The sequence below is a fragment of the Poecilia formosa genome, unplaced genomic scaffold (genome assembly GCF_000485575.1).
Source record: "Poecilia formosa unplaced genomic scaffold, Poecilia_formosa-5.1.2 Scaffold380, whole genome shotgun sequence".
Classification (NCBI taxonomy): domain Eukaryota; kingdom Metazoa; phylum Chordata; class Actinopteri; order Cyprinodontiformes; family Poeciliidae; genus Poecilia; species Poecilia formosa.
Window position 1 is genome coordinate 19,078 of NW_006800319.1, and position 26,087 is coordinate 45,164.

At 43.3% G+C, this 26,087-nt stretch overlaps 1 protein-coding gene across 1 annotated transcript; it reads right to left on the reverse strand.

Moving 5' to 3' along the window:
- Positions 1 to 1,079: 1,079 nt before the first annotated feature.
- Positions 1,080 to 24,904, reverse strand: zswim8 (zinc finger, SWIM-type containing 8). The gene is made up of 27 exons (XM_007575509.2): positions 24,884 to 24,904; positions 23,411 to 23,688; positions 19,032 to 19,185; positions 18,158 to 18,252; positions 17,775 to 17,947; positions 16,840 to 16,947; positions 15,982 to 16,063; positions 15,420 to 15,540; positions 14,994 to 15,195; positions 14,169 to 14,344; positions 12,041 to 13,316; positions 11,742 to 11,873; positions 11,485 to 11,664; positions 11,074 to 11,257; positions 10,564 to 10,662; positions 10,272 to 10,396; positions 9,327 to 9,648; positions 8,900 to 9,055; positions 8,464 to 8,686; positions 7,318 to 7,607; positions 7,006 to 7,229; positions 5,973 to 6,470; positions 5,052 to 5,229; positions 4,802 to 4,975; positions 4,602 to 4,721; positions 3,721 to 3,899; positions 1,080 to 3,045 (listed from the first exon to the last, which is right to left on the reverse strand). Exons 2-27 carry the CDS (start codon positions 23,586 to 23,588, stop codon positions 2,842 to 2,844), a joined length of 5,853 nt encoding a protein of 1,950 aa, XP_007575571.1. The 5' UTR covers positions 23,589 to 23,688; positions 24,884 to 24,904; the 3' UTR covers positions 1,080 to 2,841.
- Positions 24,905 to 26,087: the final 1,183 nt, after the last annotated feature.

The following is a 26,087-nucleotide window of genomic DNA, read 5'->3' on the forward strand; positions in this document are numbered from 1 at the left end:
AGTCTTCAGTTCTGTGATCCAAGAAAAAAACGTAGTGAACCGGAACCAGGGTTCTGTATGTATGGGTGGCTAAGGCTCAGTGATGGATGTTGGAAGAAAATTCTGGTTCGCATGGTCTGATCTAACAAACTACTGAAACTCTAGTTCCTCAGCTAATACACAGTTCATCAGGTTATGTATGGAGTGCAAATCAATCAAGGTGCCCATCATGACTGCTGTCCACCCAAAAAGCACCAACAACCCTTGGGTGCTGTCATCCCTGTGGATGATACCTTTGCATGTACCACCTTCTTAAACAACCACACTCTTTCATGCTAGCTGTATCCGGGATGGTTGTGAACTCTTCCAGCAACCACGCCGACGCATCAAGGTCAAGGTGTAAAACTGCATCTCAGTGCAGTAGAGCATCTGTGGGATATTCTGGACAAACAAATCCAGATAGATGCAAATCCAATTTCACAATCTGCAGCACTTCTATGGTCCAGATACCACAACACACTTCCATGGGTCTGGTTGGATCCACGCCTTCTCAGTTCAGTGAAATCAAATTATATCAAACATGCAATTTCATTTTCAATTAACTTGCCTGAGTTCAGCGCTTCATCTTTCCAAGTATCAGACCAGTAGAGGTCAGTGTTCTCTCCAGTACAGGGGGTCTTGGTAAAGGTCAGGCCTTCTGGAAAAAGTTTAAGCATACCGGTAATTTAAAACTGTGCTTAAGAATTGTGATGCTCACTTTTGCTATTCTTACATGATTTATTTAAATTCCCATCAATACTTAGATGTTTTTATATGATTGTATTTCATAAATTTATGATCAACTGATGGATTGTATTCTTAGATTATATTATTTTTTTCTACACTATTTGGGTGAAGGCTTCCTAAGATATTTTTTTCTGAAAATCTTTGATCTGTATTTTAATTGTGAAAAATAAACTAAATTCAGCAAGGCTGGTCAGGCAGCTAAAGGTGACCAAGACAAGATTTGGTCTACATTATGAATGATGATTACTAACAGATTGTTGTGACAGCAGTAAAAATATTAAGCCAATATTAAAACCCATAAGTCAGTCAACAAGTTTAGTGTTTTCAAGGATCTTTATTAGGTAAACTCTAAACTTTTAGTATTGCTTTCTTAATCGTCAACCTTTTTTTTTTTTACATTTTTTTTTTTTACTCTAAATTAGAATCTTTTACAATATGTTTATATAGAACCCATGGATTAAGCTACAGTTCTGAGGAATACAAAAATATCACAGAACATTTTCTACACTCGCCTTTACCTGTGAGGCTCAGAACTGGTTCAGAAAGACAACAGCTGTCTGGACAGAGAGGATTAATGTATCCTAAAGGATAACAGCACCGTGGAGCCAACCCAGCTGAAGAAGTGGCTCCAGTTAAAACACCTGTCTCTGAAGTCAGGTGTGGTGAAGTGCTGGCAATCATGTCTTAACATGAGTCATGGAGGCGGGTCATTTCCAGAGCTGCAGCACAGCTGGATCGGAGTCTCCCTTCCCAGCCTCCTGCACACCTGGCCTGTGGATAAGCTGCCTCGACCGTCTGAGGGACGGTGTCCAGGGAAGTCCGTGCTCACACCTCAGTGTTCGATGGGGGCAAATGCCTAAATGAAGTCTTAATCAAACAGATCTACATGGGACCCATAAGTGCAAAGTGTTCAGTTTTAAAGTTGCATCTTTGAAAGCAAAAGTCTAAACAGTGGGACGGAGCCACCGTGAGTCCTAGAAGGGGATCTGATCCAATGTTTCCACCCACCAGGAAAGCCGTTCTCCAGCATTCCCTCCTCCTGGTCCTGGAGTTCCACTGACCGGCATCTTTTAGATGGGTCCCTTTTTGAACACCTGGTCTGGAAGCAGGAATTACCTTGGAAGCTTATCACTGAGCTCTGAAGAAGCACGGTGACTCAGAAATGGGAAACGGTGAGCAGAGGCAGGAAGATGAGGAGCACTCAGGGCAGCGTGGCCCACTGCGACCGACTCTGCAAGGTTGCCGCTGTCCTGTTGGTTCAGCTCGGTGAAGCTCTCGGCAACTTCCTCAGAAGTATTGAAATAAAAACAAATAAAGCTGCCACTCTTCAACAAACCTACTGATGTTCTTGACAATTTACAGCGACACCCAGCATGACTGATGAGTCCCAGTACAGATTGTCTGTCTGTTGGACAGCACCAGCTGGAGTCCCGTTTTGGTCTGGAGTAGAAATGTAAATATGGATCGTCATGACAACCAACAGCAGCGTTTGAGCCTTATCCTCCCCCCAAGTCCTGTTTGTATGCATGACTAAGTCAGTAGAAAATATCAAAAAGTTTATACAAAATCCTAAAATATCCGCAGAACAAACAGCTTGCTTCTGTTCTCCTTGTCCCACGCTGCTAGAGGTTGAGATGGACAGAGACAGGCCAATCATCACCCCGCCCTCTGGACTGGAATGTCACAGCATGACGAAGAACCTCACCAAACGCTTCAATCCAAACTCAACTGAGCAAAAAAAATTCCTAAAAACACTAGAAATGGAAACAACATCAAGAGATCTAAGCGAGTGAAATAAAAAGAAGAGGGGTACACTGTGGCTCGTGGTTAAACACAAATGTATGGCGGTGGATCAAGTGTTTCAAAACTGCAACCAGGCTTCTCCACTGATGATACCCGAGTGGACAAACACAAGGTGGGAATCCATGGATGAGGGACACGGAGCCAGCTGCAGACTTCTTAGCTTGAGGCCACACAGGAGAGAAGGAAGAGGCCCCTGACAGAGCGGGGCCCTGTGGGGGATGTGCCTGGCTCAGTGGGGTGGCAGTAGTAAAGCTGGAGGCTGTGTGCTGCTGTTTACGGGGAGAACGTGGCCATCTCCAGCGAGATGCGCTGCCACAGCTCCTTGGTCTGTTTGCCTCTCTTCAGATTCTGCAGCACGTCATTGAACTGCATCATCCCCACCGGAGTGAGGCAAAACGCCCCCCGGGCGCTGCGGATGATGTTGACGAAGTCGTCATAGTCGGCAGGTGTCAGGTGGATGAGTCGATGGTGAATGTACTGAGGAGAGACAGATGGGTGTGAGAAGGCTTGTTGGACGGAATCGCTGCTGGATTAAAACATCTCGGTTTTTCATTTAAGTCAAATATTAGAACATGTTGTGAACATTGACGTTTCTATTTAATCTCAACTTCCTATATGGCTGAACAATATTAGGAAAAATATGTCCTTACAACATCATTGCTCAATATTCTGATGGGGATGTTGGTTGAGAAAAAAACCACCTCCCTCTTTCTTGCCAGTTTGTTGTTCTGAATCCCCACTAGAGGGGATTGCTGAATGGACAATATTGAGTCAGGCAACAGCTAATTGTGCCTTCAGGTCCTTAAACCTGCAGTATATAGCATTCAGAAGAAATATTTCTTACATATTTGTTGAAACGGTCAATATGTCGTGACAATATGATATGAGACAGATAATCTGTGAAAAATTGTGCTTCTCTGCCTTCTCCAAGCGCTAGCTAGAAACAACCAATAAATCTTCATAACTCAAGCCTTACTGTAGATGAGGAGCCAATAAAACACTCTCAAATTTATTATACATGTCTTTTCCTTCGTCACAAAGTTCCTTGAAGTTAAAAGTTTAGTGAATATTCATTAAAAGGAAAACGATACAGATCCACAAACGACAGTAGTGTCAAAGTGATGATGACAGGTGGTGGACGGTGTGTTGCACCTGTAGGTATGCCTGCTGGCAGCGCTGCACCAGCTGGTGGAAAGCAGGAGTGCGGAGGTGAGCGTGGATGTGGGCAGGATTCAGCCTCTGCAGAGCCTCCATGATGATCTCCTGCAGGACGAATGGACTGAGGACTCCTTTGGCTGCTCCAACACAGAACTGGTACACATAGTTGACTCCTGGCAGAGAAAACAACAAGTCAGCTCATGACAAACACCATTAGTGCTGCGCGTAACCTGAGTCATTCAGTTTTATATTTAAAAACGGATTGCTTTCAAAAGTATGACAACGGCCACTATTTTTTTTATATATATCCACTCACTTCAAGTAATATAAATTGCACAAAACATTTTCACACTCCTTTATAAATGGAATCATGGGCAAAGTAGACAAGAATTTTCAAAACCCAATCAGTCTAGAACAGGGGTGTGATGTCCAAACTTTCTGTGGGGCCAAAATCACCAAGATAATAGCACTCAGGAGACATATTAAAATGCCAAATAATTTTATCGTAAATTGATCATTTGAGATTTAATCATGCAATATTTTCATGAAGCAAAATTGCAAAAAAATGTATTAAACTGATATTTTCTTTAATAACAGAAGGTTTTTAACTATTTTTGGTCAAAGGTTTTCTATTTTGCTGGTTTAGAAAATGTTTTTAAACTTATAAATTATTAATAAAATTATTCCCAGGGGGCCCGCACCGCATTTTGGACATCCCTAATCTAGAACATTTGTTTAACTTGTTGTCTTTGAACCATTTGCTACTGTCCTCTTTTGCCAACATGTTTGGGGGCAACACTGGCGAAGGCGGAAGAAGTATTTGATATAAAAAGCATTATAAATAAAATGAATTATCATTATTATTATGTTCTCACCTAGCCGTGCAGCTAGTCCCAGCAGCCACTTTACATCTTCAGTGTATGGTGGACTTCTGGAGAAATTGTTGGGATGGTCATTATGAGCCCTCCTGCCCAGCATCTCCAGCGCCAGCATGCCTTCACACAGAACAGCAGGCATCCTCAACACAACACGTCTTTAATGTGAGAGTCAGACCTGACAAGGCGAAGCTGCTCACCAACTCTGTAGGCTGAGTGCAGGTAGTGCAGGCCCTGCTGGCTGATTGGCTGGCTGTGCTGCTCATCTTCTGCTGTGAAGGGGGCGTTCACCAGCGGAGCGGGCTGGGGGGAGACGGTGGGCAGAGATGCCCCCTGTATGGCCTGAATTGTGGGGCCAGAGTGGACGCTGCCCACTGGAGAAACACAACAGTGAGGCTTTAAAATGATAACATGGGTAAAGGCGAAGTGGGAACACAGTGCCGTTCTGACCTGCCACGGTGGTGCTCAGGGGCAGGCCCGTCTCGGTGTGGTAGGGGTGGACGGCGATCTGAGTCATGGACGGCACCGGGACGGCTGGGAAGGTGACGGCCGCGGCGGACAAAGAGGGCTGGGGGCCAGGAGCCATTGAGAAGGGGTACTGGGCCCCGATGAAAGCTGGATGCATCCCCTGATCAGAACATAGCAGAGCAGTTACAATGAAAACTGCTAAGATTAGAACAATAATGATGCTTTATGGCTCCATTTACACTTGATTATAATCCTACTGCCATGTTTACTGGGATAAAAATAGTGCATAATTATTTAGTGGAAGATAAAAGATACAGGGTTTAATACAATTTTAACAAAAATCTCAAAAGAAATAAAATCCTGTGGGATCAAAAGCCGAAATTACATAACAAGCAGAATGTTCAGTTTTCAATAGCCAGACTTCAGACCAGAGCATCTTAATGTCAGGATGGTCCAGTAGAAACCTAGAACTAGATATAATTCAAAAGCTGTTGCAAGATTTAAAAATTTCTGTGAACAGATGCTCTCCAGCAAATCAGACTGAGCTTGAGCTACTTCGCAAAGACAGGTGGGCAAAAGTTTCAATTCGCAGATGTGTGTAGAGAAATGCCCTCAAAGACCTGCAGGTGGATCTTTCTTGGTGCTGATTGGCTGTAGCTCCAAGAGCAGAAATAAGGAAAACTGTGTTAGCGCTTTAAACATTTTTAGGGTTAGGGTTATTTGGTATATTTGAACTATTAAAACAGGTAGCCAAATGTTCTTAGAGGAGATTTTAGCTGTTAGCGGGCGTCTGTAGTCCCCAACCCGTGCAAACATGAAGGGTCCACTGTAAATGTTTTCAACAATGTTGCATGTGTGTTGTATTTACAGTCCCCTGTGGTGTGCATTGAGATGACCTCTGACCTGTGGATATGAAGCCCCAGACACGGGGAAGACAGCGGGTCGGGGTACATGCTGCAGAGGGTGTCCCAGGTACTGCGGGGTGCAGACGGAGGGGAGGTGTGCCTGGATGGTGGTGTAGGGGTGCAGCCCCTGACTGTGGGGGTGGGACATGGCCTGGCCAGGAATAGCATGGGACTGGTAAATGGTGGAGCCCACAGAAATGACGGGGACGATGGCCGCCGCAGTGACCGAAGCTGTGACCGGTCCCACCCCCGAAGAGTCCATGTTGGCTACGCCGTCCAGCACACCGCAGGAGGCATCTGGGGGCCTCCGGCCAGAGCTCCCGTTGGCCCCGCAGCGGCCTGGGGGCTCCCGCTGCTGGCCGGCACCACCGCCCACCGACTGCTCGTATAGCCAGTACCACTGATGGGCCACCTCGAACAGGACCTCAGGGTACACACCGCCACCCTTCGCTGCCTCTTCTACGGCCATGCAGGCCTTCTCCAGCATCACATTGTCCTGGAAGCAGGAAGGGACAGAGACATAGAGACGGGAGTAGGTCATATTGTTCTCCTATATGGTCAGCATTTAGTTTGATCTGATTCTTAGCATCTTTAAAGTTCTCTAGCGTTTGACTCAGCTTATCCAGAGATCAGGTAATGTTTCCTTCTGGTAAGCGGAAACAACATGTGGTGAGTCGAGTTGTTCATATCTACATTATTAACAGTGAGTATAAACTGTCAAAGTCACAATATTTTGTGGAATTCCTTGGAAACATGATTATTTAAGTCTTTCTGCTCAATCTCTGCAAAGAGTCAAATCTTCACACAACAAAACGTTACAGGCTAAACTATCAGTTACATCCAACTGGAATCAGAAACTTGGCTCAAGCTGGAGTCAGCAGCGAGTCGCTATAACCTTATGTTAGTTACAGCCATGGTAAAAAAACCCTCAAAATGTTAAGCTAATGTTAATGTTAAATGTTAAGTCGTATATATACATATTACCACATGTGGTAGTATCAGGGTGTGCAGGAAAAGTTGACTTGCTCTACCTGTTCTTTGCACTGAACCAAGGCTCTCTGGATCTCATTGGGGTTGAGAGCATGAGCGTGAGGCAGGCAGCTGAGCGCCAGCTCTGCAGCCGCCCGGACCATGTTGGGGTCCCTGGCCCGTGATGCCCGGTCTGCCAGGGATGCCACCTCTGGTGGAGTCAGGTGGCCATCCCAGCACTCCACCAGGATATTCAGGGCTGCGCTGCCAATCTCCATTGCTTGGCCTAAAGAATAGACAGAAAGGAAACCATGGTTACAACACCTGACCAAATGTAACGAATGACCATTAAAATGTGTGTCCTTTAAGCACACCAGTTATCCAGGAGACATGAGATGAGTAGGTCCTGGACAGCCAGTTGGGTGAAACAAAATTGTGGAGGCCAAGAGCGTACAGTCCAATCTCAAAGGCACAAAGATGGAGGTTCCTGTGTGGCCCCTGGTGACCACCGCTGGCTGAGGGCTGGGTGAAGATGGAGGTGGAGGAGTTCCCTCCGGCTTTGATCAGCACTGTCTTGGCCAGTTCAAAGTAAAAATGGGCTGCTGCCTCGGAGGGCTGGTTGGGCACATGGGGGGCATGACACTCCAGACGGCGCCCCTTATATCTGAACACATGGAAACGTTGAAACAGGTCAACATGAAACCCAAAGATGAAGTTTCTGAGTAGACCTTCACACTTCACAGTGAGGTGGAATAAAAACAGCTTTGACCAATGGAGCAGATGTTCCAGTCTGAGAATTTTCATATTCCATAATAGAAATATCCATTAGCACATTTGTTCTCGTGTTCTGAGCTTCAACTGTTCACCAGCTGCATTTTCATTGACCTTAAAATTGCACAAAGTGGAATTCTGAAAATAAATTTGCCTAGTGAAAACACAAAAATTTCAAAGAACTTGTGTTTTTTGATAAGAAGCTTTTAACTCTTGGATGAGGTGATTTTTCAGCCGCATCGGAGTTAGTTTATTTGGCAAAACTGCAGTGGGAAACTTTTTTTTGTGCGTGTGTCACATGAGTCCGCCAGTAGTAACAACCAGATGTTACTACTGGCGGAAAAGACGAGGAAGACGACAGGAAGTGGTAGGAGGCTGATGGCGCCACATATTTTTTAATAAATTATGGCTTGAACAAACTTAAAGTTAAAATTACATGGGGATATTTCTTATTTAATAGAAACACCGCAACTGTGAAATTGTGTTTTTTCGACGTTAGCAGAATATTGTGCTTATAATGGAAACGCAGCTTCTGTCAGATAAAATCATCAGTGTTGTCTGAAGAGAACTAAATTTACCAGAAAGAATAATAAAGAATAATCCCCAGCTTTCCAGATCCGCATGCAAAATTATTCTTGTGTACAATGAAACACCAGGTTATTTGAGATGACATTAAAAAGTAAAGGCATGGGTCTTTATGGCTCTGAAAAGCCAACTCTGTTGAGGGGTGGGGTAGTTGGCATGCGTACCTGCTTGTGTCAGTGCTCTTGGCCCTAGCCCCGCCCCCAGCCCTGCGTGAACCACTGGAGGAGGAGGAGCCCAGCGAGTCTGATGAAGAGCTGCTGATGCTGTCGCTGTCCTGTCCACGCGCCCAGGACGTCGCCGCCCACCCACCACGGAGCGGCCTCCGGCTGAGGGTCGGGGAGCTGTCTGAGGTCGTCTCGGGAGCACTGCTGTCTATGCTCGCCATGCCTGTTCACACACATGCTCTTGAAGGTTTGCACACTGGGTTTGTTTCACAACAAATCAGTGGACTGTTTTCACCAAGAGGGTAAGACTTCCCCGAAAAGGAAAAAAATAATACAAAGGCTTAACCTAAGGGTGAGTTTTTGAAATTAGAGTGTGTAAAAAAGGATTAGTGTGGCACCCACAGGAGGACAGGTAAAGCCAGGTCAGAGTGCATACCAGTGTGTTTCTTCTTCTGGCGGACAGGCGAGCCCCAGCAGCGCTGGCTGTAGCCACAGCGCCCCCCTAGAGCCAGTCGACTGGGAACTGTGGCCTCCGGTTTGAAGGACGCCGTTTCGTTCTGTTGCTCACTTGATAACTGTGCTCCATCTGAAACTACAAGGACACAAATCCAAGTCAGTGTTCATTGGAAAACACATCTAGTTCTGATCAATTACAGAGGAAAGGGAGGAATGCTCTTAGTAAGTTTAGGTACTCTGCACATTCACAATTTCCGAAGGCATTCTTCTGCTGTTTTCCACAGCAGTCTAAAACTTTTACACAGAATTTCACAAATGTGGGAACCTCAGACCAGAAGAATTCAACAAGGTCTGCCGTTTCTTCCGACTTTCAACATATTTTGATCCTGAATGTGTTGGGTTCCTACCGTGCTCCTTGGTGTCAGCAGAGTTCTCCCCGGCTGTGCTGTTCTGCAGCAGGCTGAGTTCGACCTGTGAGGTCACTTCCTCCCCAGCCAGAGCCACAGCAGAGGAAGAGCTTGAGGAAGATGCAGCCAAGGTGTTGGATGAGGACGATGACAAGGTGTGTTTGGTGACCCCTCCGGTGGCTCCTCCGATCCCGCTGTGGCTCCCAGCAGTGTGTTTAGAGGGGCTGCGCTGACTGCCCCCTGCTGGCTTGCTGGAGTAGAATGAGCTCAGAGTCTGAGGCTTGTGGGTCTGGCTCTCCCTGTCCAGCAGTTTATCCAGGATCTGATCAGGAAGAGAGAATTCATCACTCTACACATAACCAAAATCTATACTTTGCATTGAAAGAGTTCATGTGCTTTGTGTGACAAACTGGACATGTTCAGTTCAGTTTCAAAGAACCACCAAAGGAAACAAATAGCCACACTAGACAGTATGCACTGCATACAGTGTGTGTATGTTGGGTTTGTGTTTAGTAGGGTAAGTGGGGACAAACTAATATAAGTGTATTACTTTGTTTCCAATAGCAACATCAAAAATGATGACCAAGCTCTGTGCATTACTATTGTCTTCTTCTGTTTGTTGAGCATGATAATGTCTAGTCTGGAGATTAGGCAGGAAATGTGCTGACATGCCATTCATTCACACTACATTCACACTACAATCACTTTAGAAAGCTGAACATCTCAAGGACTTGTAGTCATTCCAGTTTGGACTCTACTTTCCCCAGTTTTCATCAACTTGTTAACTGCATATAATGTAGGACAATAACACCTCACCAGGCTGTGATAACAAGACCTAAAGCTGAACCCTACAGGTCAAAGGTTGTTCATTATATCTATTGGTATGATAGACAACCAATATCATATTGTTGGCTCACGTTTGATAAAGCGTGAGCCACTCTTTACCTTCTTGAGTTTGCTTTGGTCATCCTTGTAGGTAATCATGAGGGCTAAAGCCAGGTCACCCTTCACCCGCCGAGTTCCTTCGCAGAGCAAAGGATGCTCTGCCTCACTGACTGTCGTCTTCATACCTGCACATGCAAAGTCATGGAAACAGCAATTGGCACGAGTTAAGAAGTTTCAGGGCAATGGCAAAGGAAGACTGTGTGTTAAAATTTGTGAAGATTGGCAAAAAATTATACTTTAAAAGAACAAGACAATCGGCCCATAACACAAAAGGAGCCAGGGAACAAATTACCAAGAGCAGCTACAGCAGCTTCAAAGCCCAGCTCCTCGTCCCCGGGCATCTCATTGTTTCGGTTGCGACTGGGTGGACGGGAACCAGTTGGGGACACAACTAAAGAGACATCATGGAGATAAGACTTGTTCAAATGTTAGAATAAATAAAAACTACCTTGTGCAGTCATTGCTTCTGAGCTTACTGGGCAAAACAATTTGCCTAGTAATCTTTGAGAAACAGTTCAACATCTGTAATTCAACTTCAGGAAATGTTATTGTTTTCATTTCATTCCATTGTGGAATGCAGGCAGAAAGTCAACAAAATTGTCAAGAAGTAGTCAGCCAGACATAATGAACATCATAGATGGTTTCTTGATTTTGATGACAAATCAAAAGCAGACATGACAAAGTGGTCAGAAAAAGCAGTTTTTATCAAAAGTAAAAAGAAACAAAAGATAAACAAACAAAAAAAAAAACCCTCTTCTGCTTTATGAACATCTAGGCCAGAAATAACAATTTGGATGCCAACCTGGAGTGCAGAGAACGTCAAATATGAAACTGGCCAACATCAAAGGCAGCACCGGTCTGTAATCACACAGGTTTCCGTCCCTGAGCTGCTCGGCTCGCTCTCGGATGGCCGACATCTCCACCAAACCCAGGGGAATCTTCTTCAACAGCGCCACCACCTCAGACTCCTGGTACGCCAACTTCACCTGCTCAGTCACAACATGGAGAATCAGTAATGAAGGTACTAGTTCAGGTCTTTACATGATTTGAAAGGATTTAGATGTTTACATGTATTCATGACTGTTGTCTTGTCCTTATACAACATCCAAATATAACAGTAACTTGTGCAGTTCGACTAGGTTTTCTCAGGGTTACGTCTCAGGTCATTTTAAGACAAACAGATTGTGCATGTATGTGACTTTGAGCCACAAACCTCCAGAGCTTTAGTAGAGGCAGGCGGCCTCTGCAGCTCCAGGGAGAACATTCCGGTGCTGAAAGCCAGGTTGTGGAGCTCCAGCCTCTCGCTGAGGACCGTCAGGAGGAAGGCGGCTTTGGACAGAGTGTTGGTGGCCACCTGAGTCTGCCGGCTGGTTGACACCTTGCTCTTCTTGCCCTGCGGTCCATGAACATGTCAGAGGGTGTCAGAGTGGAATCATGTACTCCGGTGTGGTGGGACGTTTTACCAGATACCTTGGTCTGGGGTTGCTCCACCTTCAGGTCGGGAGGGTTGGCCAGCAGGTCTCTGGCCAGCTCCACAGCCAGCTGACATGCCTCGTTACTGTAGCCATGAGCATACAGGGCTTCAGCACACGCAAACAGCACCTACAAAAACACACACACACAACACGGTGGAAAAATACCAAAGCTCACAAGACGTCTGAATATCACAGTCACTGTAGAATTACTAATACAGAATAACTGCACAGGAAGTAACTCCAGGTGGTTTTAAAAACTAAACTGCTAAGCTGCTGTTGTTTTTGCTTCCTTACCTCCATGCGTCCTGCCTGCTCCAAAGGTTTAATTCCTGCAAAGATGTCTGGCTCTTCCTCCTGGTGGCTGTCGGCCAGCTGCTTGTCAGCTCCCTCCTCTGATGCAGCGCTCAGGTAGTACGCCTGGTAGTCATCCTCAGCCAGAGCTTCTCCTTCAGAAGCTCCACCTGCGGCCTCCGCCCCCTGGTTAGCTGCTGCTGCTGCTGCTGTTGCACCTGCTGTTCCTACAGCTGCAGGTTCTGCCTCCCTGTTGCCCCATGGCGACGTGGCAGAAGCTGGAGGGCTGCCAGGTCTGGCTGTCCCAGTGCAGCTGGATGGCATGTCTTCACTTCTGTCGCCAGGCTCAGTGAACCCCTCCGGTGTGTCCACAGCCACCTCCAGGTGTTCTTTGGCAGTAAAGCAGGCTGGAGCAGACTCTGCAGCAGTCAGTGCCGCGGGGACGTGACCCGCATGCTTCATGTCGAAACTCTTGCTCCCGCCACCTCTGCTGTATTTGGGTGAGTCTCGGAGCAGCGGGCTGGGAGAGGGCAGCACCTCCGCCGGGACGGGGAGGAACTCAAAGGTGTTGCAGGCCTCGGCTCCCAGAGCCAGGTTACAGCTGTCATCCAGACTGAGGTCAGCCAGGTCAGGTTCCAGAGAGCTGTCCTCACTGCTGGTTCTGCGCTTGGCGCTGGCATGCTTACCGCTTCCCAACCCTCCGCTGCCCCCAGATCCTCCAGCCGACGAAACCTTACCTCCTCCCTGGGTCAGCTTCAGTTTGCCTCCGGAGGAGGAAGCAGCTCCTTTATACATGCACTTCCCCCCACCATCCTCCAAAGACAGAGAGACACTCCCCCCCAGCCGGACCAGCATCCCTCCTCCTCCACTCAGTGACAAACCTTTCCGTTTGCTCAGAATAGTTTCCTTTGGTCTCACAGCCACCTCCTGCTGGGAGAAATGGCCGTTCCCCCTTCCTTTGTAGTCAAGCACCACTCCACCCTCTGCTTTGCTCGCTGCTCCTGCTTCAGAGGGCTCTCCGGCCGCTCCGGCGGCAGTCTTCACTCCCCTCTGGAACTGCATGGCCCTGGGCCAGCAGAACGGGCTGTTCTTCTTGTCTGCGCTGCAGTAGGTGATGCCTTCCAACGGATAGGCTGCCTCCCAGTTGAAGTAGCAGGATTCCACAGCAGGCTTGAAGCCCTGGAAAAGTTTATCCAGCGACTTTCGATGTTGTCCTCGTTTCACGATCTCTATAACTTTCAGATGCCACTGCTTCAACTGGCTAGCCAGCTCCAACCGCCTGCAACAGACCATGTGGAGGCTGAAATCTCAACACTTTTCATTGATTAGGCAATTCAGTGTTGGTATACATTAGGGCTGTAAATGTTAGTGCATTAATATTATAACACAGATTAATCGAACTGCCTATTTTGACCTAAAAGCCTCTCTCCAGCGGAGGGTTTCCTAGTTCACAGCAGCATTATGGTCTGTTTGTATGGGGTCAAAATGTCACATGCATGAAATACACCAGTCGATCGGCAGGATGACACCAAGCAACTGTAGCCTCACTGTACAAGTTTCATAAGAAATGAATGGAGAGGGACATTTCTAAACTAACCTTTAATACAAAATGAATTCCTTTAAATCTTCCTGAATATAAAACCTGGTAAAATTGAGACTCATCATGTTTGGTTTAAGATAATAAAGCATTTTTTTAAACTGCGTAGTTTTTGATATGGGCTATATGGGCAGTTGCCCAGGGCAGCATCAGAAAGGGATGGGGTAACCAAGAACTAGAAAAAATAAATATATTTTATCCATCAGCTGTCTCCTAAAAAAGTTTGGTAGTGCTTGTATGAATGCATACTGAAGTATGTATTCCTTAGTTGCTGTTGAGTACTAAGAAACGATAAAAATCAGATAATTGCTTGCATTATGATTGGTTGGTCTGCAGTAGGAGAGGCCTGTTCAGAGCACCATTCCTGCAAGAACCACAACTGTGTGGATTTTTATATTTGAATTTACAAAATTAGGCATATTGATTAATTGTAATTAATCAGATTACATTTTTAATAATCTCCCCTAGCTCTAATGTATATTCAAATCTGTAAGAATAGTTAAAATTATGCATGACTTGTGTCTGTGCTCTGACCTGGTGGGGCTCATGGTGGGGTCAAGCACCGCCAGCCTCCACAGGACGACCATCTCATCACACATGCTGGCGCAGGCGTGAGCCGCCACCTCTGATTGGCCATTGCTGCGCCCTGTGTGGCCGCTGGCGCTGCTGTGGGATGCCGAGGTTCTGACACTGTACCACCAGCTGATGATCTGAAAATCAAACAGGGGTGGGTGTGAGCCAAAGTCTGGGCACAAAGCAACAGCTCTCAACACAGTGGTTTGAATGTGCAGTATAACTCCAATGTAGACCAAAAAAGTGAACTCTGGTCCACCTGAAAACCTTGTTTCCGGTTTTATTTAAGTGAACTCTGGTGTGGATTGAATGCATATATGGATGCAAGCGGGCCAGACACTGCTCCAAAAGCAGGAGGCGATCTACAGAGCAGGACATTCTAGGAAAATACGACCAAATCAAACATGCTTGTCTAGCACTAGTCAGAGAACTGGTTCATCATCTTTTACCAAAGACAAAAGAGAAATCCTACAGAAATCTGGCGCTCCTCCATTTTTGTTTACATTTTACAAAGACTGAAGTTGCACTCAGCGGCTTCTTCAGAGGTTTTGAGTCCTTCAGTGGTTCTTGGTACAGCTGTCCCACAAGCAAGGGAGGTGAATAGTTTTTTTTTAAATAGTTTAGATTGCTTGACACACAGTGCAGTGTGAAAGAAAACCACAAGAGCTGAAAATATAACAAATGCTGCGACTTTGATCTCCAATCGAACCGAGTCTACCAGACTATCAGGTGTGAAAACAGCCCCAAAATCTAATGGTAAATGGGTCTAGTGACAGTAAAACTCACCTGCTCATAGGTAAGGCACTGTTCAGTGAGGATCTCCAGCAGTGGTGCGGCATTGCTGTCTCGCCTCTTAAACATTTCCCTGACGATGGACAGAAGGTTCCAGATGCCCTCTGGCTCCCGGCCCCTCAGAGGGCGCAGCAGGCACGCCCACTCAGCAGCTGCCGGAGGCTCAGTGGAGGACAGGTACATGGAGTTCACATCACTGGTGATACACACATAAATCTATTAGTAAATCTACTCTCTGAATACAAGCTGACTCTGTGGCAGATAAAAATATGACAGTTAGACAGAATTAGCTATCAACTGAGAGAATTTCCAGGGGAAAGATCTGAGGCAGACAGCTTCAGGTATGTCAGCTGATAGCTTTTTATTTCAGTGAACGAGGCTTTTACTCAGAATAATGAGAAGCATGAAGAAGGAGAGCACCTGAATACAACAGGAGAGGGCCCACAGAACTTGTGCAAAGTCTTTTTAATGTTATCGCTGAGGGTCGACTCGTCCAGATACCAGGTGCTCTGATCAGATGCTGAAGGCCCTGCCGTCGGATCTGAAAATGCAAAAATAACACGGTAAGATTATGCTTTAATAAAGGCCTCCAAAAAGAAATAAACTGCCCGAAGTTAGCTTCAAGTAACTCCAAAAGTTTCAGCATTTCTTTCCCATTCTGTCCTGAGTCACAACAATCCTTGCTCTGGCTTTACCATGTCTACTTTTCTGGCAGTTCATCACTGATATTTTCATCTGTGGCTGTTTGGACTAATCCTGTTTTCTGTTAGGGTCCAAATCAACTTCATCCTTAATCCCCTTCATTGTGCCAGAATAATGTCCCTAGACTACCAGGTTCAATGCAGTTGAAAACTGATTTAACTCTAACACTGAATCAGTTTTCCTCTCTCACGGTTCATTTTTAGCTTCAAAAAGGAAGTATGAGTGAAGGGAAAAGGGACGAAATGTGGTGTGTTTTCCTCTGGCATGCTGCGGGCCACACCTGGAGCTCCACACACAGTGTTGATGGCTGTAGACTGAGAAGACAGCAACTCGTCCAGCAGACGCTGGGCTGTAGGTAGGATCTGGAGAAATACAAGGAAGAGAGCTCAAAATATTGACATTTACTGGATTAGGAGGTAGCTTTAGAGTCTTGTGTATCCTTAGAAACTGGCTAGTATCTAATTTCTTCATTCTGCAGTTGATTTTTTTGGACCCGAAGTATGCTTAGCAGTAATTATGCAGCTCATCAAAGTAATTCATGTAATAAAATCAAAACATATTTTTTTTCCTGAATCAACTCTGTAGCAGTTCCTGCCATTTTCCCTCCACGTTGCTATGTAAGGAGAGTCTGCAGCAGAGTTCTGATGTGTGATCTGCGAACATCAGACATGTTTGGCTTCAGTTCATACTTTGTCTCGGTCTAAACAACAGTTTCTTAGCAAACTGGCTCCTGACCCTTCAGAGGGCGCAGCAGGCACACCCACTGGTTACCACGTCACTAGTAACCAGTGACATGTTACCATGTCTGACACATCACACCTAATAACACACACTTCAATAAAACTAGATTTGTACATAAAATTTTGTAACTTAAATTACCAGTATTAGGTTAGCTTAGCTGCCTGGTGTTCTTTTAAATAAAAAAATCATCAAAGAATTAATCAAAATAGAAATATGCATAAAAAATTAAGCAGATTAAAATCAATTTTGAATTGATTGCCAGTACTGGAAATTGTGATTCTCTATAGAATTGATTATTTCCTCTGTCCCTCTGCAGGGCTGCTAGCTGCATGTACAGGACATGATTAGACATCGTACAAACAGTGTGTAGTGTGTTTGTTCTGAGTGTGGATCCTACCTGTTGAGGCAGCTCACTAATGAGGTACTGGGCAAACTTTTGGAGCTGGTCCCTCTGCAGCCTGGATAAAGACTCAGACACCGGAGCCCTCAGACAGACCGCTGAAGCCTGCAAAGGTGTGAGCAGACAAATGACAAGTAAACACTGTGCATTAACAGACGAAAGTGAGCCATCAAGATTAGAGTCACCACAGACTGTCCTGTTCCTGGAAGAAAAAATTAGTTTCCTTTTAACAGCTCATTCATAAGTTTTGTTATTGTTGTTGTTTTTTAAGGAAATATGATTATTGTCTTCACAAGACGTAGAGAGGAACTTTGACCATTATACCCGCTAACATTCCACTAGGACCTGACTGAGTATATAATTCAGAATCTTCTCAAGATGTTTTATGGTGCGTTCACCAGACGCATGAAACAAGTTTGGTTTACATTCAAAGTCTATGTGGAGTCGTGTCGACGGCCCATCGCAGTGTGTTTTGCGAGTCTAGTGTAGCGCTATGTGAAGCGTTTTGAGCGTTTGACACATCAAGCACGTCCAACAAGAAGGCCGGCAATGGCTGAAGAGATTTTGACATGTCTGATGTGCCCTTGATGTGCCTCCTCCTAGACTTTGAATGTAAATCTGACACATGAAAAGGTGGGTGTAGAGCAAAATGTCAAGCGTCTACATTCAAAGTGCATCAAACTTGGAGCTTCAGATGCATTTTTGACGCACATAACACGTTTGGTGTGAACGCACCATTACTCTGATCTGAATCGCAGGGAATTTCTATTTTACTCATCGGCTCTCTCAGTCTATCACAGCTTTCACTTATCTATTAATCCTCTGCACCAATCCATTTTAAGATAGTTTAATATATATTGAGACATTTTTTTCTTAATTTAGTTCATTAGAGTTCAAAACTGAAAGGATTCCTGTAGAGAAAACAAACTCACATTGTGTATTCTGAAAAGGCAGAGAGCGACTACATGGGCACACCATTTTGCCCCGGCGCCACAGGTACAGCTGCAGGAAGTGATGCGGCAGCGGTCAAACATGACGGCCACGTTGTAGGCTGCTTTAGACTGACCAGACTGACTGGACACTACGGTAGCACTGAGATGGAAGCCTGGAGACAGACAGAGACACACTTCTACTTAATTTGTGCAGCAAATATAAATGAGCATCCTACTCTCCAGATAAAACAACTCAAAATCTTCTACTATGAATGAAGTTACAATGCCGAGGTTGACTTTAACACAAAGAGCAGAATTCTGTAGTCTGTTTTTTATAGCTAAACTCGGTTGAGGACAGGCCTGAATCGAGTGGCTGGACGTACCGATCTGAAGGGGGTCTTTGACGGCTCTGATCCTGTACAGCTGCTCTCCACGCTGGAACTCATCTGGACTGCCGTTAGCCAGGCAGGAATACAACCTGCAACCACGTTAACGCAAACTCAGTCACTTCTCATTCCTTCTTCTAAAATCTGATGGAAAACTTTCTTCCACTTCATCACAGGAGTCAGTAAATCTCTCACAGGGAGTTGGTAAACTCCTCTAATTGTCGGAGTTAGCCTAATTTGTTATTGTGACATTACGATAAATATTGCTGGACGACAAATTTTCCCAGAAGTTGTTGCGGTATATGATAATCTTGTAGTTTTGAGATCATTTTTCAAGTAGTGTAATGGTTAACGCATAATAATGCAAGAACACATCCTCCAAGATAAACTTTAAATTCTAATGAACATTTAACACTGGAGCTGGAGGACATTTTAAATATCCAAAATAAATAAACAAAACAACGGAAACAACAAAGAAAATAAATTATAAAGTCCACGTAAACAAAATTTCATTTAAAAAAAAAAAAGCTAGTCAAGACCAACGTATCAGACTGAAGACTTTCGTTATCCAGAAAAACAATAAATCATGTAAATGGAAATCACTGAGGTCATTTTAATTTATCATTTGATTAACTGACTTATTGCTTAATGCGATAGGCCTATCTAGTCACATTTGTAAACATCCAAAATAAAACACACCAACCAAAAACAATAAAAAGAAAATAAACAAAAACCACACACACACAACCAAAACCATAAATAAAATGAATTGTGAAGTCTCTGTAAGCCAAACTGCCCTTAAAATAATATCAGTCACCAGACTGGAATTTATTGAGCTAATCTGATTAGTTAGTTATCAATTGTCTCTCACCTGATGTCCTCCTCGTTCTCTGGGAAGCTCCAGAAGGCGATGCGGAGCTGGAGTTGCTCCGGGACGGGGGGGTACACCTTCTCCACCACCTCGAACGGGATGTGGAAAGCTACCTGCTTTGCCGATAATTCCACCAGGGGAGTCACCTGGCCGTCTGAGGAACGACACAGAACAAAAGCAGAAACAATCAAGACACACTGAATCAGCAACTTCTCATCCAGTTGAAGGATGCTGGAACTTCAGTGGAATAAATCCCTGTCTGGACCCGTTCACATTCAGCTTCTTCTTTAATCCCATAATATATGGACAGCTATTTGTTAGTCAAATTCTGATTCCGATTTTTGGCTGATACAATTTTTTTGTCTGAAATGTTGCTAAATATAGCAAGAAAGTCACTGAGTTGGCAACAGTGGGGTGATTATTGTTAACTGCAAACATGCAGACATGACCTGGTGGCTCGGTCTGTCAGTCAAACCTCTCTGACAGGAGAGCAGGATAGTGGTTGATTTTTTTTAGACATTTGCTGAGGTTGATAAGATTGATTTCACATGCAAGTATTGGCCGATCACTGATCTGACAAAATTAAGGAAACTGGCTGGTTGATAAATCGGTGCACCCCTAATAAAAATTATTTATTTATAATTTAATCTGACCCACCCATATAGAATAACTTTGACTTGCAAATCACAGACTTTTATATTTCATACTCAGAGTTTCCTGCAGTGTATTATAAGTCTGGCGGGCCACCAGGCTTTACTTGTGCCCCACCAGGCTAAGCACTGCTTATTTAATTAAGCCTTTTTAAAATGTTTGCATTTTTTAAGATTTTATAGTTTATAGATTTTATAGTTTTATAGTTCAGGTATTAATCTTCACATGATTATCAAGCGATATTTTCAAACTTTCAACATTTTTTAACTCCAAAACATGACATGAATGACTGCCCTAACACCCAACCACTGGGCTTAGGAAGTTTTGTAGGGGAAACCTTACAATCTGATGAAACTAACTCATTTAATAACAAAAAAAGGTGTGGAAGGGAGTGTAGAGGACACAGTAAAAACTATGTAAACATTCTCTATTCTAAAGGGTAAAAGACACTGGTGGTGGGTGACACCTTAGCAACTTTGTGCCATCTGTAAGTGCCATTGCTGCTGAAGAAACTACCCATAACTACAGATGTTCTGTGTTTTTCCCAGTCCATTGGACTGGGAAAAAAAAACACAGGGACCACCAGTGTGGTGTCATAAAGAGGGATAGTAATCATTCTGTAAATGTAAGATTTTGAAGACACTAATAAATATCTGACATATTCTTCCTCTCATTATTGGAGCATTTAGCAAATAATTTTGGTAAATAACCTGAAACTTCAAAAAGTGAGGGGGGAAAAAAACGGTCGAATTATTTTCCATTCAGTGAAAATAATTCTTCTGGTTTCAACATCCAAGTCCTGAGTCATCAGTTCAACACGACGACTGATTCAATAGTTCTGTTTAGAACATGCTGGACAGCAGCAGGTGCAGGTTAAACATCAGCACAAACTAGAGAGCTGAACTGCATTCTGGGAGATGTAGGTAACTGTTGTGGGTGGAATGCATTGGTGGTACAAATACAAAAACAACAGTCATCCTAATGTTATCGACTCAGCAACTTTCTTGCAATATTTAGCGACATTTCAGACCAAAAAAAAAAAAAATCAGTATCAGCCTAAATCAGAATTAGCGGGTCAAGCATTTTAGAAATTACCAGGCTTTTTAGATCGTAATAGCCTATCGGTCGAGAACCTGCAACCCGTGGACCCCTACTTTTTTCCACCCTACTGTAGCAAAACCTTAAAGATCGCAAGTTTGGACAAGAATTAAATCTGTAAAAGTGATGTGACAAAAAAGAAAAAGTCAGAGCAGTTCTAGACTAAAGTTTCTCCTAAAACACTGTTATCTTTATGATGTTGACCAACTCAAAGACAGATCCATTGTTGTTGACATTCCTAACACAGAAAGCAGCAGCAGCAGCAGCAGCAGCAGCAGCAGCAGCAGCAGCAGCAGCAGCAGCAGCAGCAGCAGCAGCAGCAGCAGCAGGGTTCTGTTGGGCTGATGTATCAATTTGATAAAGTGCTATAAAGGCAGCTGCTGCTTGTTCAGGGCAGAACAGCTTAGCATAGTCAGTCTGAGAAGAACTTTACTTCTGGTCTCATTAAAAGCTCTGTTTTTACTGCTTTGAGACCAGATTGGAATGCGTGGCAGTGGACATAGTTATGAGTATCTTTATTTAATTGGTCTCTATAGTAGAACCCTGGACATCTGACACCTTCTTTAAATGTTTCCAGTTTGTTTTGCTACCTGCTGTTCTCAGTGACCTGGCCAACTACTACTACTAAGAATAATATCGACCAAAAACAACATATTTCTGAACGCTGAAGCACTGAAATGTTCACTAACAGAGGCTGTACAGCACCATGTGGTTTTATGAGTAACAAACCGTTCATTTCTGAACCTGTCAGCCATATTAGATCCTTCTACTTTCCAAGCCTGAATTCCTTCTTCAGACGGCATTCGCAACTCAGTTCAACAAGTCCAACTTCAGAGTATAAATTAATCACATCAAAGACCCTCCTGGACAGAAACCTTTACAACTACATTCAACAAGAAAGCAAAAGGCAAGTTTTCATCCAAATAGTTTTTGCTAAGCAGGTCAAATTTTGCCACAGAAGGTTTTATCATCGCCAAACACACACAGAGTGTGTAACATTCAAACTTTATCAGAGGACACAACAGGGGGCTCTATTCCAACAACCATCATTAAGAACTGCTACTACGTTAGATGTTAGCCTCCAACTAAAAGCGTATTAATAATCATGTAGCATGAAAACATGTATAGAGGCATTTCTAAATCAAAATCAACATAACTATAAAAGCTAAAAGTATATTTTTTGCCAGGATTAAAATGAAATGTAAGATTTAGGTGGCATTAGCAAGCACACAGACATAAACAGAGCTTAAAAGAGGAGCCAATATTGCTGGTAAATATTCTGATTATGATATCAGTTACATTACATGTTGTCATTTCATTCGTCTCATTTCTGATTCCAACACTCTGTAGACTTCAGCATCTTGGTTCCTGCCTCTGTGGCAGGTGTGAGCTTCTAAAGATTCAACAAACTGAATATTACATGGGCATGCAAGCTGATGATAAGTTACTGCACTCTAAGCATGGCCTTAGCAACATTAATAGGCCTGTCACAATAATCAATAAATCAATTAATCGCATGATAAATTAAAACAAACTCAATTATTTCCATTGGCATGATTTATCGTTTCTCTCTTTTTGACTCTCTTTCTACCAAAAACTGGAATATAAAAGTCTTCAGTTTGGTGTTTTGATATTAACTAGTTGTTTTTTTAAGGACAATTTTGATTACAAAGACTTCAAAATTCATTTTATTTGTTGTTTTGTTTATTTATTTTGGATATTTAAAATGTCTTCCAGTTCCAGTGTTAAATGTTCATTAGAATTTAAAGTTGATTGATCTTTTAGAGTGTGTTCTTGCATTATTATTTTGTCACTACCATCATATTACTTAAAAATGGTCTCAAAACAACATTATCATTTATCGCAATAACTTCTGGAACAATATATCGTCCAGCAAAATCTGTTACCGTAACAGGCCTAAATATTAATCTGATACACACCGATAATGTGATGGCCTTACATCTGCGATATAACGTCCAGTCCTATATAGCATATCTGGAAAGTATTCAAAGCACTTTCATTTTTTTTCCACATTGTATATAATGTTACAACCTTTTTCTAAAATGGATTATAACATTTTCTTTTCAAGGGATATGAAAAACTGGGTCCATAGCAATGTCAAATTTTAATACTGACGTTATGGTCAATAGTCGATGTTTAAATATCATATTTTATAAAACTTTCAGCACCTGCTTCGACTGAATGCCCCAAACAAATCTCATATGGCCGTGAATATCACATGGCTGACCCCGTTGCCTCCAGAAACACACAGACACACACGCACACACAAGTAGCAATAAGATGGACGTAAACATGGATTGCTCACATGCACAATTTCACTTCTGGGACTAATAACGTGATGTTTAAAACTGTCCGTATTGTGGGGATTGTAAGTTTTATTATTTTCAGTATTACTTGTTCAATGAGTATCAATAAACATCAATGCATTTGAAACTATGATTGAATGCAGTTAGTGTGTTCAGTTCAATGATACATATTTCTTCATGTGAAGCGCATGATGATTGGGACTACTTTCCAAGAGGGCTAGTCACAGTCATAACGTTACCTGAAAAAAAAAGTAATAAATACTTCTCATCAACATTTTGTAACATCGATACAGTTTGTCCAACCTTTAATCTTGACGGTCGGGGAGTTGGGCCCAGCGGACTGCTTCCTCCATCCTCTCCAGTTCTGGCAGAGGCTCTCGGCCTCGGAGATGAAGGAGCACAGGGAGTCTTCCTCGAACCTGTCTGAGTCTTCAAAGGAGAACCTCTCCCCATCCTCCCACTCAGCAAACATCAGTTCCATCACATCAACTTTTCTGGATGATTTTAGAATCTAGACGGTTGTGGCTTCACGTTGCAGGAAGTCCAGAGGGCAGAGGCGCAAATTCCAGGAAGTTTCAGAACTGGAGGGGTCAGGGTCAGGGTCGGGGTCAGGGTCGGGGTCAGGGAGAGAGCGTCCAAAACACAGCCTGGCAGGTTACCACTTGGCCCCAAGCATAGCTACATGACAGAAACACTATCTAAGTTGTGCTCGAGCTATCAAACTAAAATGTATTTACAACAACAACAACAAAAAAAAAAAAAAAAAAAAACCTAAACTGACAATGTGTCTATATGTCAATTAAAGTTCTACCTTCTACCTAAAGACCAAGGCTGCATTTAACTGCACTCCAGGTCTGGCTGACTACTAAAAATTGCTGCCTTAAAAGGCCAACAATTTCATGACACCAGCGATGTCAGTTCACACTCTGCAGTAGTGATGTCTTACTCTTAAGGAAGCTTTTCAACCTTCAGCAGGGACAAATCTATAATTTCATTCTCAGGGAATCAGAAAGTTGTTTTCCTTCATCCCCATCTCCTTTCATCCTATCAGCTGCACCGTGCTAACAGAAAACATCCCGGTTCATGTCAATCACAAGTGTCATGACTAATTACTTAATTACGATGTGTTTAGGCTAAATCAGCCCAATGCTGTGTCGCGTTTAACGCTCAGTTCTTATTACATAGAAAATAACTGTACGCGTTAGCTTAAACGCTAATGTCACTATAATAAATGCATACATGGATACCATAAACTAACACCACCCGCTCGAGACAGCAACAAAGAGACTAAATTTAGTTGGCAGCAGTTTGTTTCCGTTTATCTCGGTTTTCTGTACTTCAGTCCTGCTACCGTATATTAGCTGTGTACATTAGCAGCTGAGTGCTAACCAGCAGTCGGCTAACTAAAGCTAGCTGTTTGTTTACAGGCTAGGCTTCTGCTGCACTCTGTGAACTGCAGCGACCGGAAGCGTCTTCGTGTAGCCGTTCTCCTGTATTTAAACAGCTTACATCTGCTCCATATTTCGATATTAATCCCTTCTGGTTTTCCGTCCTTTGTTAATGCTGTTAGAGGCTTTTGTGTCGAACGTTAACAGCTGCTATATTCCTCTGTCAGAACTGCTCCTTCCTAATTCCTGCACGGTTTCCTCTGGTTGTCCTGGCCTTTTAAAACCCGTCTGTCGCCTTCGAATGACACCGACATCCTTCTTATTTTTCTAGTAGGTCTTTCGCGAAAGCTCCGAGTCCGTATCCGTCTGCCGGGGGAAGATGGCTCACCTTTTTTTTCAGCTCTTCCTCCATCAGCTGATCCCAGCTTCCGGCTGCCAGCTAAACCCTGTAACCTACATTCACACAGAGTGATGCTGAAAAGAAAAGAGGAGAGGAGGCTTTATGCGGAGTTAAACTTCATCCAGAAACTTAAAACCTCCTTAGAAAATAACACAATATGTTTCGCCACCCTTTGTTTATTAAATGTTATTGTTTTCGGCTTATTTTTTCTTCTTCTATGTTTATACAGAAGGAATTTCATGTATCAGAAATGTGTGTTTCATTATCATCTTAGTGCAGTTTTGTGGTGGGGGGTGTTCTCTTCTTTATTTCAGCATTTTCAAGCTCACTGATACATTTCGAATACTTTTTTCAGTTCATTTTATAATTTCTAACAATGAGGCTGATAAATTACTATTATTGTTGTGCATTCAATACACATAATGCTCTTCTTCTTTATTCCACATTTTTATTTTAAACCAAATATTCGAATACAAAAGTAATGGCCTAATAATGACACTGCCATGACCAAATTGTTATTTTGCATAAAATATAGATTTTTTTTACATAATTAACATTATTTTGCATTTCTGACTGGAATACATTATTTTATGCCTCATGACTAAATTATTTCATGTTCAAATCATGTTAATGTGTCTTAAATTACATCTTTTGAATTAAAATAGAACATGTCTAATTAACAAGAGATCTGACGACCCTCTCCAGAACCGTCGCGACATTGAAGACATTTGTTCTAAAGAAATAAGCCAGTCTCTCACTAAGTGTTGAAATTTCCAGATTTATTTGAAATCAACCAGTTTTCATCCTGTCAGACTTCATTCCGCTCTGTTGCTAGGCAGACAAGTAGGCTTTCTCGGCTCAGTGATTGGTTTGTCAAACCAACCAATCATGTCATTCCTCTAAGTGAGCGGGCTTTGCAAGCAGAGGGTTTATGACAGATTCATAATTGCCCACATGAATTATGCAAAAGAGCCCGCATGTTCTGCTTGCGATTTGAAAATGGTATTGACCTGAGTAGATAAACTGTAATATTGGAATGCCATACTTTTTGGTTGAGATGAAGACAATGATCCAACGAAAATTGCCCCAACCCCCTTATTTCTATTATTTTCATTTACATGAAAATATTCTAATTACAATCTTTGTTTACACAGTAACGGTACACATCGAAAAGGTGTAATGCCCTCGCCAC